We start from the raw sequence: 20,127 nt of genomic DNA on the forward strand, positions 1-20,127 counted from the left end.
TTAAAACATGTGTATTGCGATGATCCGGTAGTCCAAGCTAATTAGGACAAGGTGCGGGCACTATTAGTATACTATGCATGAGACTTGCAACTTGTAGGATATAATTTACATAACTCATATGCTTTATTACTACCGTTGACAAAATTGTTTCATGTTTTCAAAATAAAAGCTCTAGCACAAATATAGCAATCGATGCTTTCCTCTTTGAAGGACCATTCTTTTTACTTTTATGTTGAGTCAGTTCACCTATCTCTCTCCACCTCAAGAAGCAAACACTTGTGTGAAGCTGTGCATTGATTCCTACATACTTGCATATTGCACTTGTTATATTACTCTATGTTGACAATTATCCATGAGATATACATGTTACAAGTTGAAAGCAACCGCTGAAACTTAATCTTCCTTTGTGTTGCTTCAATACCTTTACTTTGATTTATTGCTTTATGAGTTAACTCTTATGCAAGACTTATTAATGCTTGTCTTGAAGTACTATTCATGAAAAGTCTTTGCTTTATGATTCACTTGTTTACTCATGTCATTACCATTGTTTTGATCGCTGCATTCATTACATATGTTTACAAATAGTATGATCAAGGTTATGATGGCATGTCACTTCGAGAAATTATCTTTGTTATCGTTTTACCTGCTCGGGACGAGAAGAACTAAGCTTAGGGATGCTGATACGTCTCCGACGTATCGATAATTTCTTATGATCCATGCCGTATTATTGATGATACCTACATGTTTTATGCACACTTTATGTCATATTCGTGCATTTTACGGAACTAACCTATTAACAAGATGCTTGAAGAGCCGATTCTTTGTTTCTAGCTGTTTTTGGTTTCAGAAATCCTAGTAACGAAATATTCTCGAAATTGGACGAAATCAAGACCCGGGGTCCTATTTTGCCACGAACCTTCCGGAAGACCGAAAGGGATACGAAGTGGGGCGACGAGGCGCCGCCACCATAGGGCGGCGCGGCCGGAGGGGCCCGCGCCGCCTATGGTGTGGGCCCCTCGTCGGCCCTCCGACTCTGCCCTTCCGCCTACTTAAAGCCTCCGTCGCGAAACCCCCGATGCGAAAAACCACGATACGGAAAACCTTCCGGAGACGCCGCCGCCGCCAATCCCATCTCGGGGGATTACGGAGATCTCCTCGGCACCCCGCCGGAGAGGGGATTCATCTCCCGGAGGACTCTACACCGCCATGGTCGCCTCCGGAGTGATGAGTGAGTAGTTCACCCCTGGACTATGGGTCCATAGCGGTAGCTAGATGGTTGTCTTCTCCTCATTGTGCTTCATTGTTGGATCTTGTGAGCTGCCTAACATGATCAAGATCATCTATCTGTAATACTCTATGTTGTGTTTGTCGGGATCCGATGGATAGAGAATACCATGTTATGTTAATTATCAAGTTATTACATATGTGTTGTTTATGATCTTGCATGCTCTCCGTTATTAGTAGAGGCTCGGCCAAGTTTTTGCTCTTAACTCCAAGAGTGAGTATTTATGCTCGATAGTGGGTTCATGCACATTGACACACAGGACGGTGACGAGAAAGTTCTAAGGTTGTGTTGTCTTGTTGCCACTAGGGATAAAACATTGGCGCTATGTCCAGAGGATGTAGTTGTTGATTACATTACGCACCATACTTAATGCAATTGTACGTTGTTAGCAACTTAATGCTGGAGGGGTTCGGATGATAACTCTGAAGGTGGACTTTTTAGGCATAGATGCGGTTGGATGGCGGTCTATGTACTTTGTCGTAATGCCCAATTAAATCTCACTATACTTATCATGACATGTATGTGCATTGTTATGCCCTCTCTATTTGTCAATTGCCCGATCGTAATTTGTTCACCCAACATGCTTTTATCTTATGGGAGAGACACCTCTAGTGAGCTGTGGACCCCGGTCCATTCTTTTAATACTTGAAATACAAATCTGCTGCAATACTTGTTTTACTTATTTTCTCTGCAAACAATCATCTTCCACACAATACGGTTAATCCTTTGTTACTGACAAGCCGGTGAGATTGACAACCTCCTTTGTTTCGTTGGGGCAAAGTACTTTGGTTGTGTTGTGCGGGTTCCACGTTGGCGCCGGAATCTACGGTGTTGCGCCGCACTACATCCCGCCGCCATCAACCTTCAACGTGCTTCTTGGCTCCTCCTGGTTCGATAAACCTTGGTTTCTTTACGAGGAAAACTTGCTGCTGTGCGCATCATACCTTCCTCTTGGGGTTCCCAACGAACGTGTGAGTTACACGCCATCACAAGCCTCATGCATAGTATACTAATAGTGCCCGCACCTTGTCCTAATTAGCTTGGACTACCGGATCATTGCAATACACATGTTTTAACCAAGTGTCACAATGGGGTACCTCCATGCCACTTTGTACAAAGGTCTAAGGAGAAAGCTCGCATTTTGAATTTCTCGCTTTTGATTATTCTCAACTTAGACATCCATACCGGGACAACATGGACAACGAGATAATGGACTCCTCTTTAATGCATAAGCATGTGGCAACAATTATTATTCTCATATGAGATTGAGGATATATGTCCAAAGCTGAAACTTCCACCATGAATCATGGCTTTAGTTAGCGGCCCAATGCTCTTCTCTAACAATATGTATGCTCCAACCATTAAGGTGGTAGATCTCTCTTACTTCGGACAAGACGGACATGCATAGCAACTCACATGATATTCAACAAAGAATAGTTGATGGCGTCCCCGAAGCATGGTTATCGCACAACAAGCAACTTAATAAGAGATAAAGTGCATAAGTACATATTCAATACCACAATAGTTTTTAAGCTATTTGTCCCATGAGCTATATATTGCAAAGGTGAATGATGGAATTTTAAAGGTAGCACTCAAGCAATTTACTTTGGAATGACGGATAAATACCATGTAGTAGGTAGGTATGGGTGACACAAATGGCATAGTGGTTGGCTCAAGGATTTTGGATGCATGAGAAGTATTCCCTCTCGATACAAGGTTTAGGCTAGCAAGGTTATTTGAAACAAACACAAGGATGAACGGTGCAGCAAAACTCACATAAAAGACATATTGTAAACATTATAAGACTCTACACCGTCTTCCTTGTTGTTCAAAACTCAATACTAGATATTATCTAGACTCTAGAGAAACCAAATATGCAAACCAAATTAGCAAGCTCTAAGTGTTTCTTCATTAATGGGTGCAAAGTATATGATGCAAGAGCTTAAACATGAGCACAACAATTGCCAAGTATCAAATTATCCAAGACATTTTAGAATTACTACATGTAGCATTTTCCAATTCCAACCATATAACAATTTAACGAAGAAGAAACTTCGCCATGAATACTATGAGTAGAGCCTAAGGACATACTTGTCCATATGCTACAGCGGAGCGTGTCTCTCTCCCACAAAGTGAATGCTAGGATCCATTTTATTCAAACAAAACAAAAACAAAAACAAACCGACGCTCCAAGCAAAGTGCATAAGATGTGACGGAATAAAAATATAGTTTCGGGGGAGGAACCTGATAATGTTGTCGATGAAGAAGGGGATGCCTTGGGCATCCCCAAGCTTAGACAGCTTGAGTCTTCTTAGAATATGCGGGGGTGAACCACGGGGCATCCCCAAGCTTAGAGCTTTCACTCTCCTTGATCATATTGCATCATACTCCTCTCTTGATCCTTGAAAACTTCCTCCACACCAAACTCGAAACAACCCATTAGAGGGTTAGTGCACAATAAAAATTAACATGTTCAGAGGTGACACAATCATTTTTAACACTTCCGGACATTGCATAAAGCTACTTGGACATTAATGGATCAAAGAAATTCATCCAACATAGCAAAAGAGGCAATGCAAAATAAAAGGCAGAATCTGTCAAAACAGAACAGTCCGTAAAGATGGATTTTATTAGGGCACCAGACTTGCTCAAATGAAAATGCCCAAATTGAATGAAAGTTGGTACATATCTGAGGATCACTCACGTAAATTGGCTTAATTTTCTGAGTTACCTACGAGAGAATTAGACCCAGATTCGTGACGACAAAGAAATGCTGTTTCGCGCGATAATCCAAATCTAGTATTTACTTTACTATCAAAGACTTTACTTGGCACAACAAAACTCAAAACTAAGATAAGGAGAGGTTGCTACAGTAGTAAACAACTTCCAAGACTCAAATATAAAACAAAAATACTGTAGTAAAACATGGGTTGTCTCCCATAAGCGCTTTTCTTTAACGCCTTTCAGCTAGGCGCAGAAAGTGTAACTCAAGTGTTATCGAGAGATGAAGCATCATAAGCTCCCCCATCTGTAGTGGTACTAGGGGCTTTGTCAATTTTAGGCCTATAATAATATTTCTTTGGTTTAGGCACTTTAGAGATATACATAAACTTTTGCTCCTTTCCCACATAAGCTTTCTCTCTAAGCTTGTAAAGATGAAAAGGTTGAACCCAAGGTTCCCATAGCTTTTTCAAGTTCGCCAATCCTATTAATTTGATTATCATGATCAACACAAGTTCCTAGGACACTAATTCTTTCATCAATTCCTCCTAAGGATTTATCAAGTTCATCGAGTTTTATCAAGTAACATCTCCAACTTAGTTTCAACACTCGGAAAATTTTTCTCTATGGTTTCCAATTTTTTCATAACATCCTCAAGGGAGGTTTCAATTTTAGTTTCATTAACAGGTGGTGTTCCAAATAAACTCTCAATAATGCAACTAGCTTCTAAAGCGGGAGCGCCTAGGAAGTTACCTCCCGCGAGACAATCAAGAACATATCTATTCCAGCTAGAGATACCAACATAAAAATTCCTGAGTAGGATAGTGGTGGAGTGTTTCTTAGTACACCTATTATGGGCATCACTAATTCTATACCAAGCATCTTTTAAACATTCTCGCCCTTGTTGCTTAAACGAACGAACTTCAACTTCAGGATTACTCATTTTCGCAGTAGTAAATAAAACAAACTAGATAAAGTAAATGCAAGTAAACTAATTTTTTTGTGTTTTTAATATAGCAAACAAGATAGTAAATAAAGTAAAACTAGCAACTAATTTTTTTGTGTTTTAATATAATGCAGCAAACAAAGTAGTAAATAAAATAAAGCAAGACAAAAACAAAGTAAAGAGATTGAGAAGTGGAGACTCCCCTTGCGGCGTGTCTTGATCTCCCCGACAACGGCGCCGGAAAATATGCTTGATGGCGTGTAATTCACACGTTCGTTGGGAACCCCAAGAGAAAGGTATGATGCGCACAGCGAGCAAGTTTTCCCTCGAAAGAAACCAAGGTTTATCGAACCAGGAGGAGCCAAGAAGCACGTTGAAGGTTGATGGCGGCGGGATGTAGTGCGGCGCAACACCAGAGATTCCGGCGCCAACGTGGAACCTGCACAACACAACCAAAGTACTTTGCCCCAACGAAACAGTGAGGTTGTCAATCTCACCGGCTTGCTGTAACAAAGGATTAACCGTATTGTGTGGAAGATGATTGTTTCCAAGAAAACAGTAAAACAAGTATTGCGACAGATTTGTATTTCGGTATTAAAAGAATGGACCGGGGTCCACAGTTCACTAGAGGTGTCTCTCCCATAAGATAAAAGCATGTTGGGTGAACAAATTACGGTCGGGCAATTGACAAATAGAGAGGGCATAACAATGCACATACATGTCATGATAAGTATAGTGAGATTTAATTGGGCATTACGACAAAGTACATAGACCGCCATCCAACTGCATCTATGCCTAAAAAGTCCACCTTCGAGTTATCATCCGAACCCCTTCCGGTATTAAGTTGCAAAGCAACGGACAATTGCATTAAGTATGGTGCGTAATGTAATCAACAACTACATCCTCGGACATAGCATCAATGTTTTATCCCTAGTGGCAACAAGACAACACAACCTTAGGGGTTTCGTCACTCCCCCAGTGTCAATGCGGGCATGAACCCACTATCGAGCATAAATACTCCCTCTTGGAGTTACTAGCATCAACTTGGCCGAGCCTCTACTAATAACGGAGAGCATGCAAGATCATAAACAACACATAGGTAATAACTTGATAATTAACATAACATGGTATTCTCTATCCATCGGATCCCGACAAACACAACATATAGTATTACGGATAGATGATCTTGATCATGTTAGGCAGCTCACAAGATCCAACAATGAAGCACAATGAGGAGAAGACAACCATCTAGCTACTGCTATGGACCCATAGTCCGAGGGTGAACTACTCACTCATCACTCCGGAGGTGACCATGGCGGTGAAGAGTCCTCCGGGAGATGAATCCCCTCTCCGGCGAGGGTGCCGGAGGAGATCTCCGTAATCCCCGAGATGGGATTGGCGGCGGCGGCGTCTCTGGAAGGTTTTCCGTATCGTGGTTTTTTCGCATCAGGGGTTTCGCGACGGAGGCTTTAAGTAGGCGGAAGGGCAACGTGGGGGGCCACACGAGGGCCCCACACCACAGGTCGGCGCGGCCAAGACCTGGGCGCGCCGCCCTATGGTGGCGGCCCTCGTGGCCCCACTTCGACTCCTCTTCGGTCTTCCGGAAGCTTCGTGGCAAAATAGGACCTCGGGTTTTGATTTCGTCCAATTCCGAGAATATTTCGTTACTAGGATTTACTGAAACCAAAACAGCTAGAAAACAGCAACTGGCTCTTCGGCATCTTGTTAATAGGTTAGTTCCAGAAAATGCACGAATATGACATAAAGTGTGCATAAAACATGTAGGTATCATCAATAATATGGCATGGAACATAAGAAATTATCGATACGTCGGAGACGTATCAAGGTGCAGACGGTGGAGATGGCGGTGATGATGATGAATATGATGGTGATGGTGATGGAGATGATGTCCAGCTCGATGACGATGTCGATGGCGTCGATTTCCCCCTCCGGGAGGAATTTCCCGACGGATCTCAGCTCTCGCGGAGAGCTCTTTTCTCTCTGGTGTTCTCCGCCCCGCAGAGGCGGCTGTGACTCTTCGCGACGTACCTCTGGAGCTTAGGTTTTCGGGACGAAGGAGTACGCGAAGAAAAGGGGGCGAGAGGGGCTGTGGGCCCCCCTCCTCATAGGGCGGCGCGGCCAGGCCTTGGGCCGCGCCGGCCTGTGGGGTGGGCCCACCTCGGGTCCCCTCTTCTCCCCCTTCTGGCTCCCTTCGTCATCTGGAAAAATAGGACTTTTCGTGTAATTCTCTTCAATTGTTGATCTTCCGAAATATTGCGTTCTGACGATGCTTTTTTCAGCAGAATCCTGGCTCCGGTGCGCGATCCTCCAATAATCATGAAACATGCAAAATAGATGAAATAACATAAGTATTATATCCAAATATTAAATATATCAATGAATAACAGCAAATTATGATATAAAATAGTGATGCAAATTGGACGTATCAATGTTTATCGAGCAAATTAGTTATGGGGCGTACTCAGCGTCGGTCGGCTGATCTGGGCCAGAAAATCAGTTGCACTATGCGCCGTCCGATCGCGATCCAGCACCTAGAACAAAGCCGTGGCGCTGATTTAGCATTTTGGCCCCTAGTTTTTGAGAAAATCAACTCGCGGTACTAACTTCTTCACTTAAGAATGAAAAGGTGTATCTCTTTGGCTCTATCCTTCCCGATATTTACGATAAATATCCCACCGTGCTGATTCGTCCCTAGCGCATAGGGTGTTACAACAAAACACTCACCCCATATACAAAAAAATATACCTTTACAACAAAAAGTCGCAACATTTTTTAAAAATAATGTCACAATAAAGTGGTTAAACCAACAAATTGTTTTGCTGAAGATTGATTTGCAACAAAAGTAGCCAATATTATTAACAAAAACCGGAGACTATTACAACAAAAATCCATATGTTTACAAAAATAGAAAATAAAAAATTAATTTGCTACTGATTAAATTACAAAAAAGTCACCAACTTCTTTTACAAAAATTCATAGACAATTACAACAAAAAATCAATATGTTTGCAAAATGATGCAAAGTGGTCAAGCGACAATTAATTAGCTACAGATTGAATTACAACAAAAATTGCAAACTCTTTTTACAAAGGTGTCAAACGATTACAGCAAAAATCTATATATTTGCAAACACTGCAAAGTGGTGAAGTAATAATTAATTTGCTACAAATTGAATTACAAAAAAATCCACCAACTATTTGTACAAAAGTCACAAACGATTAAAAAAATATATGTTTGCAAACACTGTAAAGTGGTTAAGCAAAATTTAGTTTGGTACATATTGAATTACAACAAAAAACACGAACCATCTTTACAAAAAAGTCACACATGAATACAACAAAAATCGGGTGCACAAAAGAAACGAAGCGGCGCACCGAAGCAATTGGTCTCTATGTGTGTTGAGTGATGGGCTGAACGTGTGGGCGAACAGGTGATGGGCCACATGGGCGAACAGGCCAGATTCTAGGCAAGCCGACGAGTCACGGTCGCGGGCCCAAGCGAACGACGGAACCAAGCGACCGATCTTTTTCGACTTGATCGGTCGCTGGATGAGAACGTTTTCCATTAGTTATGCCATGTTATTACTCTGCCCTGGATGCTTTTTTTTTTCGAAAAAAGTCGTACTGGTGTTTTTGTAAATAAAGTTGTGAAAATGTGTTATTTTTGGCATTTTCCAGCGGAGCGGCACACACAACACAACACAACACACTCGCCACACGAATCCTAAAGCAACATCATCTAGCTGGTCACGTTAAACCCTTCTCACCCCCAACCGCCGCCTGCTGCCTCCTCCTCCTCCGCCGCCACCGTCCCTCCTCGCCATGTCACCTGCTGCCGTCCCATGCGGCGACGAACGCATCCGCAGCTTCGAGGACTTCGCTCGGGTGCATCAGTTCCTGCTCTCTGCGGCGGGCGTCCCGCTGTCGCTGCACCGACGGCTGCACCGCAAGCTCGCCGACGAGGTGTTCGACGGCGGGGAGAGATTTTCCGTCGAGCCCTGCGAGGGAGGGAGGCAGCGCCGCCTCGTTCTCGCCTCTCAGACGACGCTAGGGAGCGAGTCGGACGTCTTCCTCGTCGACCACGCGTGGTCCTTCCGCCTCGCCGATGCGCTCAAGCAGGTGAGCGCTCGTCTCATTCCTGTAACGAATTACTCGCAATAGCTTATCCGGAAGCAACGGCTTGGTTTTGGTTAGCTATTGACGCTATTTAGCATAACAATTTGCTTCATCTGGACCTTGTGCTTCTGATTTCGAGGGGTTTCATCTTTCATGCCGTGCTATTACCGGTTTTTCTACATATCTGTAATAGTGAACTCTGCTCAAATTTTTGATTTCCGATGGTTTTATACTGTAAATTAGTTGCTCCATTAGTGAAGTGAGTGGCGGCTAGAATTGCCTCCGGTTTTAAATTGTTCTAATTTGTTCTATTATTAACCTCTGTTCAGAGCATTTCGTTTTCAATTCATGCATACAAATTTGTACTGTTTTTCTTCCTGTCAACTACTAGCAATGCTTGTTGACCTGATAAATACGGATAAGTAACAAGTTACAGAAATTTACCCTGTCATGAGTGATCTCAATCTCATGTTTGTATGTTGGTGATTTGTAGTTACGCGAAGTGCCGGGATTGGCCGAGAGAATGGCAGCGCTAATGTGCGTGGACCTGGACAGGGGAACCGAGGTCGAAGAGTCAGATGAGCAGGACACTGAAAAGACTGGGAGCCTGGAGCATGTCTTGCAGGTGGTGGAGAAAGAAAAGGCTAGAATCCAGGAGACGGGAAGTGATTTTGCAGCATGGCTGGAGCTGGAGGAGCTCGGAATTGATGATGATATGCTAGTAGCACTGAATCTATCTGCAAATTTTCCGGTCTGACTCTTCTCCACATATACATGTTTGTAGTTGCCATTTCCTGTACTGTACAGTAATAGCATATCTGGTCGATCTTGTATAAGTATATAGTATTGCAGTCTGTACTTTCATATTTGACTATTCCATGCTTTGGTATTTCATGAGAAGAAGATAACATGCTTACTATTTAAATGCTAAAGCTCATTTCAGAAGAACTTATATCTATAAACTGTAGAGCTTGTCAAATGCTCCAATGTGGTTTGTACCCCAATAAAGCATTTTTAGAATAGTTTGTCTTAGTTGTTGTAAGAACTCTTTCTGAATGATTTATGATTGGTATCTGATGTTTTTCTGAAACTTTTTATTCATTTCTTTCTCACTAGAATCTGGTAGCCCTAAACCTATGGGGAAACAGGCTGAAGGATCCAGAAAAAGTACTGCAAGAACTCTCCTTGTAAACCCTAGATCCAAGCGCCTTTATAAGCCGAATCCTGAGAGCCCTAGAGGGACAACCACAACTCATTGTAACAACGCAAAACCGTCCAGATAATTCCAGACAAGCAGTAGTAGGCCCTGCCATCGTGCAGGTGTTCCGAAGCTGAGTAAATCGCGTACCACCGTTCCGAGGACTCTCCACCCGATGGCCCCTACTTCTTCCCCCCCTCGTGAGGATCCCTTCTCCGGGGTACCATCGAATAGGCAACGACATGATGAGCATAAGAGAAAATATAAACTCACTACATAGGACATTATTTGTAGACGCAAAGATTAAGTTGGACTCGTGGTTGAAAATATTGAGATAAAAACAAATGCTTACTTAACAAATGGTTGTTTCAATTTTTAAACAAACAACACCTTTGGCAAGAACTACCCGCAATAAATATGATTATGCAAAATTTAATCCAAATTGTAAAGGTCTCGTGAGGGTTAATTAAGCAAGACTTCTTTAAATAGAGGATCCTTTACGTTTAAAATAGATGTAACACTCTATTTTTAGAGGACATGTAGCCTTTGCACGGTGTAACTCGTCTGTCCCTCCTATGATCTTCTAAATGCAATATTCAGTGGACCCGTTGCTAGAACCTCCTCAACTCTCACATGCACAATTAAGCATATTGGCGAGCAAGCATGTCACTTCCAATCTAAGAGCATGTGCCTCCAACGGCGCCCCCATTCGCCCGCGTGATTAAAAAAAATAGGCCCACACGCCCTTGTTTGGCCCAACCTTCGGGGTGGCTAGGGTGCCAGACACGCTCAGACACGATCACCACGTAAGTGAAACTTGATGATGTTACAGTTGGTATCAAAGACTAGGTTTTACATATCTTGGAACGGACTAAAGAAAAAGATAACATGCTAATATCATATTTTAATTTTTCTCTTGGCTGCCTAACAATTAAAATTTGATTTACTTAACTATTTAAAATTCAATACACACTAGGATTGGGGTCATGGGATATGCATATCATTTATGTTTCCACTTATCTTGGTCTTCCGTTTGCGATCTTATCCATTTGAGTAAGGATACATATGGTTGATGTGATTTTTTTGTTGATTGTTGATATTATGTTGTAGTATGCCACCAAGAGCTGCTAGGGTTTGGGATCGTGGCCGCGCTTGTGCTAGGCGAGGCCTTGGGTGGACGTAGGGAAGAATCGGACACTCGATGTTAGCAGAGTCATAATGGAAAAACTGATTATGGAGATGATGGTTAGGAGATGAAGCTAAAAGATTGGATATACATGAATGTTGGCGACTTCCATGGGAATGGGACACCAATGGAGGCAACATCTTGGCTGAATACCATGAGGAAGTGTATGGAGGCTTTAGAGTTATCATGGTGGATCTGTCTTATCATCGGCACAAACCGTCGGTGAAGTGGTGATCAACATTGTTTAATGCAACACCCACCATGCCAGTTTCCTAAGCGAGCGTTGTCACTTCCCCACGCGTCGCTGCCATTGAACTGACACTGGCGTTTTTTTGACCAGAAAAAAGTAGGAGAGGCTCCTACTGGTATTTCATTAATCAAACACAAAGCTTTACATGAGAAGGTATGAACACCTTTTTACAAAAGATCTAAGAAAAAATAGACTCTATCTATAAGACTGAGAATGGAACCTACCAGATTTTAAGGAAACCTTAGCAGTTGAAGATCAGATTGCACTCTTGCCCTCTAAGATGACCTAGTCGGCCTAATACTTTTGAAGATGAAGTCGTTTCTTTCTTTTCAGATTCCTCACGCTCGAATGATTAATTTCTCAAAGAAAACCGACACCAACGTTAATGCACACAAACACTCCCACCTACCGCATGACCGCTTTATGTATCAATCCTTGCGCGTCGCGTTGCCATTCTCCACCGGCGCGGGGACGCCCTCCCTCCCACTCCTCACCTCCGATGATATGCATGTTGGAGGCAATATAGTGAGCCACTGGAAACAGGACCTTCCGTGCAATAGGTGGCCGTACTTGCCCAACACGATAACAATGGGTTGTCATACAACATAGGGGCGAATAGGTGGAAGCCAAATGTTGGCCGTAGGCCCATGCCGCCAATCCCCACCATGGTGTGCTGCATGGAGTACATCTACCACCGCCAGAAGTGGATGACGATGATGCAGTGTGCTGAACCATGGCTCCACCCTAACAACAAGCGTTAAGTCCAGCAAACACTAGGTTTGAATGGTCAGTAAAAACCGTTAGCATGTTTATCGAGCAAATTAGTCATGCCATGTTGTGACTCTGCCCTGGATGTATTTTTTTCTAAAAAGTCGTACTGGTGTTTTTGTACTAAATAAAGTTGTGAAAATGTGTTATTTTTGGCATTTTTCATCGGAGCGGCACACACAACAGAACAAAACACACTCACCACACGAATCCTAAAGCAAACCCTTCTCACCCCCAACCGCCGCTTGCTGCCTCCTCCCCAGTCCCCCTCCGCCGCCACCGTCCGTCCTCGCCATGTCACCTGCTGCCGTCCCATGCGGCGACGAACGCATCCGCAGCTTCGAGGACTTCGCTCGGGTGCATCAGTTCCTGCTCTCTGCGGCGGGCATCCCGCTGCCGCTGCACCGACGGCTGTACCGCAAGCTCGCCGACGAGGTGTTCGACGGCGGGGAGAGATTTTCCGTCGAGCCCTGCGAGGGAGGGAGGCAGCGCCGCCTCGTTCTCGCCTCTGAGACGACGCTAGGGAGTGAGTCGGACGTCTTCCTCGTCGACCACGCCTGGTCCTTCCGCCTCGCCGATGCGCTCAAGCAGGTGAGCGCTCGTCTTGATTCCTGCTACGAATTACTCGCGTTAGCTGATCCAGAAGCAACTGCTTGGTTCTCGTGTAGCTGTTGACGCTATTTAGTACTATAACAATTTGCTTCATCTGGACCTTGTGCTTCTGATCTCGAGGGGTTTCATCTTTCATGCCGTGCTATTACCGGTTTTTCTACATATCTGTAATAGTGAACTCTGCTCAAAATTTTGATTTCCGATGGTTTTATACTGTAAATTAGTTGTTCCATTAGTGAAGTGAGTGGCGGCTAGAATTGCCTCCGGTTTTAAATTGTTCTAATTTCTTCTGTTATTCTCCTCTGTTCAGAACATTTCGTTTTCAGTTCATGGTTAGAAATTTGTACTGTCTTTCTTTCCGTCAACTACTAGCAATGCTTGTTGACCTGACAAATAAGGGATAAGTATCAAGTTACAGAAATTTGACCTGTCATGAGTGATCTCAATCTCATGTTTGTATGTTGGTGATTTGTAGTTGCGGGAAGTGCCGGGATTGGCCGAGAGAATGGCAGCGCTAATGTGCGTGGACCTGGACAGGGGAACCGAGGTCGAAGAGTCCGAAGAGCAGGACACTGAAAAGACCGGGAGCCTGGAGCATGTCTTGCAGGTGGTGGAGAAAGAAAAGACTAGAATCCAGGAGACGGGAAGTGATTTTGCAGCATGGCTGGAGCTGGAGGAACTCGGGATTGATGATGATATGCTAGTAGCACTGAATCTATCTGCAAATTTTCCGGTCTGACTATTCTCCACATATACATGTTTGTAGTTGCCATTTCCTGTATTGTACAGTAATAGCATATCTGGTCGATCTTGTATAAGTATATAGTATTGCAGTCTGTACTTTCATATTTGACTATTCCATGCTTTGGTATTTCATGAGAAGAAGATAACATGCTTACTATTTAAATGCTAAAGCTCATTTCAGAAGAACTTATATCTATAAACTGTAGAGCTTGTCAAATGCTCCAATGTGGTTTGTACCCCAATAAAGCATTTTTAGAATAGTTTGTCTTAGTTGTTGTAAGAACTCTTTCTGAATGATTTATGATTGGTATCTGATGTTTTTCTGAAACTTTTTATTCATTTCTTTCTCACTAGAATCTGGTAGCCCTAAACCTATGGGGAAACAGGCTGAAGGATCCAGAAAAAGTACTGCAAGAAATCGGGAAGTGTGGAAGGTTAAAGGCACTTTGGTTGAATGAGAACCCTATCCTTAACCAAGGGTCAGAATTGTGCTTTGACATGCTTTTTTAGTTACCTATTTTGTCAGCTCTTCTGTGCATAGTTTCGATGATCTTAATTGGCTATTGGTCCAACTACATTTTTTTTTAGTGATCCTGATGTATGGAAGTTTATAGGTAGCTACTTATTAAGCTTCAAACAATACTGGTGGTTGTCAAACAGTAGCACTGCCGCAAATGATAACCTAGAAGATTCTACTCGTGTGTTCATCAAATGGCCGGTCTTGGATGTTAAATTAAATAAGGATGGAATAGAGCTAAGAAGTGGCTTATTGAAAACTGGAAGTATACCTGCCCAGAGCCTGCCAGATATAGGCTCATTCATTTTCTGAGTTCTTGCAACCGAATTCTGTATTTTGATGTTATTGTACGGATGAGTTGGTAATGTGGGCTTGTGATAATTTGGGGCATACCAGTACATTTATCTGAAAAGATATATGTCCTATTGTTTCATAGTATTTGGTCATGCTGCCTGTATGTGATAAAAAACAACATGATAGAGATGTGCAACTCCTGAGCTTTAAGCCTTTAGCAATATAGCAAGTGCACAACACTCTGGCTAATTGGCATACTTTAGACCTTATTTGTGATATCTATTTCAGGTACTGTTGTTGTAAAATCCAGGTGTTATCATTCTAATATTGTTTTGATGTTGACAGTGCTGACAAAGGTGTTTTTGATGCTCTTCCTGAATTGGAAATCTACAATTCACATTTTACAAGTAAAGCTGAAGAGTGGGCTTTAGGGTTCTGTGGAGATATAGTTGGAGCAGAAAATCCCTGTTTGTCTGTGGAAAGCATATCATTGGAGAATGTTGTGGCACTTGACCTCTCTGATAGGTCCATCCACAAACTACCGGAGGTAAGGTACCTATAACACTATTTCATTAAAGAGTACCTGTATCATTGTGCTCAAGTCTAAGCTATCTCCTTTTCAGAATTGTACAATCAGAAAAAGGTGAACCACTTCGCTGATAACTTTGCTTGCTACATTTTGTATTTCCCAGGTGTTCTCCTCTAGTAAACTGTCATCTCTTACAAACTTGAACATCCGCGGAAATCCTTTGGATCAAGTTTCTGGTGATGATCTCTTGAAGTTACTTAGTGGGTTTACACATTTACAAGAGTTGGAGGTATTATTGCCAAACTTCATGCTGTCTTGCAAATATGTTGCTATCTTTAGTTTGTCTTATTTCTAGACTAGGACGCGTGTAATCTAGATATGCATGTAAAAGTGATTATCTTTTCACAGGTAGACATTCCTGGCCCTCTTGGAAACAATGCGATTTCCATTCTTGAATCTCTTCCCAATCTGACCTTGCTAAATGGTGTCAGTGCATCAAATATAGTAGAGACTGGTAAACATGTAGTGGACTCTGCACTAAAACCACGTGTTCCAGAATGGTCACCTGAAGAATCCCTTGCTGAAAGAGTTATTGGTGCAATGTGGCTGTATCTTATGACATACCGGCTTGCTGATGCAGAAAAGTTGGATGAAACACCTATTTGGTATGACATTTCTGCAACCTCTTTTCATCCCTTCTGAAAGAGACAAAGAGTTGGTGCAATTTAGTTACTGTGAAGTTAAATACTGCAAATTTTTTTGTAAAAAGAATCATGTTGGCATTATGAACTTGACTAACACCTAGTGTTATGTAGTATAATTGTATAAATCTATCCAGTTAGACCATTTGAGAAATATGTTTGTTTTCACTTCTGGACAATTAGAAACATTGTATTGGACACGAAATACATTTGATTGTTGTATACTTTGATATTGTTTCGTGGCTGGTTCTTAATGCAGGTATGTCATGGATGAGTTGGCCTCAGCCATGCGCCATAGTGACGGTGCTAACTTCAGAATAGCTCCTTTCTTGTTCATGCCAGAAGGAAAACTAGCTTCTGCTATAAGGTATTGACGTTTGAATTGTAGTAATATTCTACCACTGTTTAGTTTGTTAATATCCAATATTTTCAGTTACACAATTCTGTGGCCTATTCGTGATGTTCATACTGGAGAGGAATGTACCCGAGATTTCTTGTTTGGTATTGGTGAAGACAAACAACGCTCAGCTAGGCTTACAGCTTGGTTCCACACACCAGAGAACTATTTTATTCAGGTACTTTTTTCATGTCAGTGCTAACATTTTGGGGACTTGAGATGTACACGGACCGATGAATAACCTTATGTCCTCTCTTGCTTTTTGGCTACTTCGTAGGAATTCAGAAAGTATCAGGAGCAGCTTGAATCAACTAGTATTTGTCCTTCTACAAAAGAGACACCCTCAACCAAAAGTGTGCGCCCAAGTGATGGCCGTGCACTTCGAGTATTAACTGATATATCCCAAGTAGAGGAGTTCTTAACACGTCCAGAGTTTGTTCTCAGTAAGCAAAGCTGTGTCCTGCTTTATGTATCTGTATCTTTTTTTAGGACTGAGGAGTGGCCTATTGGGCTTGCAATCTATTTCCTTTCCTTTCATCACTTGTGCCCTTTCTGTTGGATTGTTTGTTCATGTGGAAAGCTAATGACATAGCATGAAAATCTTCTCGTGAGTTGTGACACCTTTTCTTTTTTACCAAAAGGAGTTAAATACATAAATGTTATTTTCCTTTTCTGACGCAGTATACACCTCATGATAGCACTCTGCCATCAATATAGTTTGCTACTGAAGGAAGTGCACCTAGCTCACTTGGTTAGGAGAGTCGATGTACAACGCAACCACTTGAGTTCAGGCTATTTATAATGTAGCCTGTAGGTGTCTCCCTTCCAGTTTTGTTTTGAAAAAAGTATTGTTTACTGCTCAAGTTGTAAATTATGGTTATGGCTTGGTGATATATCTTTTAGTTAACTACTTGGGAAAATTGAAGTTGAGCCAATATTTGGGATGATCTTCTAACAATACATTAGTATTTGTTTGCAACTTGGTTTTATGGTTCTTTTGATTTTGATATGCTTGTACAGTCATGGTGATCCATAGAGTTGACCTAGTTTGATCCTTTTATTTCTTGAAAAATATGCTTCAAAGGCAATTGGCTTATGTTTCACATCTGTATTGTTTTGGTGCAGCAACTGATCCACAGGATGCAGACATAATCTGGCTAGGCGCGCAAGTTGATTCGGAATTAAAGAGTTCACTAGGCCTTACGAACCAACAATACACAAATCAATTTCCTTATGAAGCTTGCCTGGTTATGAAGCACCACCTAGCAGATACTATCCACAAGGTGCGAGATAAAAAAAAAAGCTCTTAGGTGTATACCCTCCTTTTTGGAGAAACCTTTGGCATAGCTTTGATTAGCAATCTATATAAGTGCTTTGGACTCAGTATCTTTGATGCTAGTGGCATCTGAAACTAATATGAACTCCTACAGGCATGGGGCTCACCTGAGTGGCTTCAACCTACATATAACCTAGAGACCCATTTGTCTCAACTAATTGGAGATTATTGTGTGAGAAAACGAGATGGTATGGACAACTTGTGGATCATGAAGCCTTGGAATATGGCAAGAACAATTGATACCACTGTGAGTGGTGATTTATCTGCTATTATCAGACTTATTGAGACAGGTCCCAAGATATGCCAAAAGTATATTGAGTATCCTGCGCTTTTCCAAGGAAGGAAGTTTGATCTTCGGTACATTGTTTTGGTCCGCAGTATATGCCCTTTGGATATATTTCTTACTGATGTTTTTTGGGTATGGCCTAAAATTTTAATTATATTTGATGAATCTCTGTGCCGATCAATTGATGATGATATCCAATGACTTTTGTTCATCCACCTTTTCCATTTTGTAGGTCAGGTTAGCAAACAATCAATACACTTTGGAGAAAACTAGCTTTTTTGAGTACGAGACCCATTTCACTGTGATGGTAAGATCAAATTTCATTGACAATTATACGTGTCATTTTTGATATCCCATCATGAATGTTAGCTGTGTAGAAGCTTGCTGATGTTGTATTCTCTCTCCTGTTATACTAAATATTATTATACCAGCTGGCTGTATGCTCATATTGTGATCAGTCAACTTTTCATTGTAATAAGTGTTCAAAATGTAACCTAGCCTCCTAATTGCTCTCCCCATCCAGAATTATACTGGGAAGATGAACCATATGAATACTCCAGAGTTCGTCAAGGAGTTTGAGAAGGAGCACCAAGGTTTACATCTTGCATTCCCTCTCCTTTGTATAGTTTGATGTCTTAGGTTTCTGATATATTGTTAATATTTTTAGTTAAGTGGCTGGACATCCATGAAAACATCAGGAATATGATAAGGCGTGTCTTTGAGTCAGCCTCAGTTGTTCATCCTGAGATGCAGGACGAATTCTGCAGGGCCATTTATGGCGTTGATGTTATGCTTGATAACAAATTCAAGCCAAAGATTTTAGAGGTATGCCTCGACTACATATAAATCTAGCCTCCTCACCCCTACACCCCAACATTGTTAATAATATTCCGTAAAAAGCATTGTTAATGATTTCTTTTTTAAACTTGTGCATATCCATTAGTGTTACTGTGGATGATCAGAACACAGTGCTTGTTCCATTGGAGTTAGAAATACCATTTTATGGCCTGCTGAGTATGAAAACTATGTATCACTCTGTCGATCCAGATATTCTTGATGCAGCATTTTCTTGGCCCATTTGGCATGATATCAGTATCATGGAAGCTGGTTAAGTGTAGTGAATGCCTGAACCAAAATAGGACAGTTACTCATTAGTCATGACAGAGTTATAAATTCTAGCTGGTGTATTTTTCTTGCGAAACAATTTCTAGCTGTTGACATCCATGAATAACCGGAACTTCAGCACTGGAAGTACTCGCAGACGGGGATACACCTAACTTCATAATTTTGAACCTGATGCCTAGTAGCTGTTTTCATATGTTCCAACGGAACAACTCTCTCACCACTTGACCATGAAATGCAGGTGACATATTGCCCAGACTGCACGAGGGCATGCCAGTATGACACACGTGCTCTCGTTGGGAGCCAGGGCCCCATCAGAGGCAGTGATTTTTTCAACACGGTGTTTGGCTGCCTCTTTCTCGACGATCTGACGAATGTATCACCACTGTAACCATCTTGTCAAAATCTGCTGTAACACTACCATTCTTCTTGCACCATGATATGTACAAGGGGAAAGTTGTAATTGACAACTAAGGGCTGTTGTACGTTTATGCATCAACGGGATCCATGGCAGTATATCCAACCATGAACTATTGTACTAGTATGATCGTGTGAATGAGGCTTCCGATGGAATTTTCTATATGTTCAGAAGGATTCCAGTATGTGTGTGTATGGATTTGAAAATTCTGAAAGCAAGTCTGAGCCAAATGAGCATTAACCAAGACAGTCGAGAAGTGACTTGAGAAGAATTTGCTTTGAGAAATTGAGGTATATCATGCATGAGGCAAAGGTAAGGTAGCCCTTACCTTTCAGCTGCTCACGCACGCAGTAACTTGGAAGCTACATTCCACAAAGCCAGAGCCTGATTTTTGAATATACGCTCTCGGGACACTAACTACACTACATACTACTGTTATATTGTTTCAACAAAAAAAAAACTTATACACTACGTATATACAGATGAGGCATGTCTACTTATACACTGGTGTTTGAAAAAAGCCATAATTTATGTCATCTTCTTCATCGTTTCCAAATCCGACCCAGACTCTTTGAGGACGTTGTTGCTGATGTCTGCTGCCCGTTTCAACTAGCCAATTGAATCAAAAGTCCGCATAGATAGTCACCCTCACGCAGATAGCAGAATCTTTTTTTTTGTTAGT

The 20,127-nt window shown here is 41.9% G+C and overlaps 1 protein-coding gene across 1 annotated transcript; it reads left to right on the forward strand.

The window, feature by feature from the left end:
• The first annotated feature begins 8,793 nt into the window (after nt 1–8,793).
• LOC124694822 (tubulin--tyrosine ligase-like protein 12) lies at nt 8,794–19,568 on the forward strand. Its single transcript, XM_047227759.1, has 15 exons — nt 8,794–9,090; nt 9,581–9,838; nt 14,200–14,324; nt 15,002–15,203; nt 15,349–15,474; nt 15,594–15,850; nt 16,146–16,253; nt 16,320–16,461; nt 16,561–16,726; nt 17,409–17,566; nt 17,714–18,037; nt 18,138–18,212; nt 18,429–18,498; nt 18,573–18,730; nt 19,269–19,568. Exons 1-15 carry the CDS (start codon nt 8,794–8,796, stop codon nt 19,416–19,418), a joined length of 2,616 nt encoding a protein of 871 aa, XP_047083715.1. The 3' UTR covers nt 19,419–19,568.
• Nucleotides 19,569–20,127: the final 559 nt, after the last annotated feature.

This window comes from Lolium rigidum, chromosome 3, assembly GCF_022539505.1.
Source record: "Lolium rigidum isolate FL_2022 chromosome 3, APGP_CSIRO_Lrig_0.1, whole genome shotgun sequence".
NCBI lineage: Eukaryota > Viridiplantae > Streptophyta > Magnoliopsida > Poales > Poaceae > Lolium > Lolium rigidum.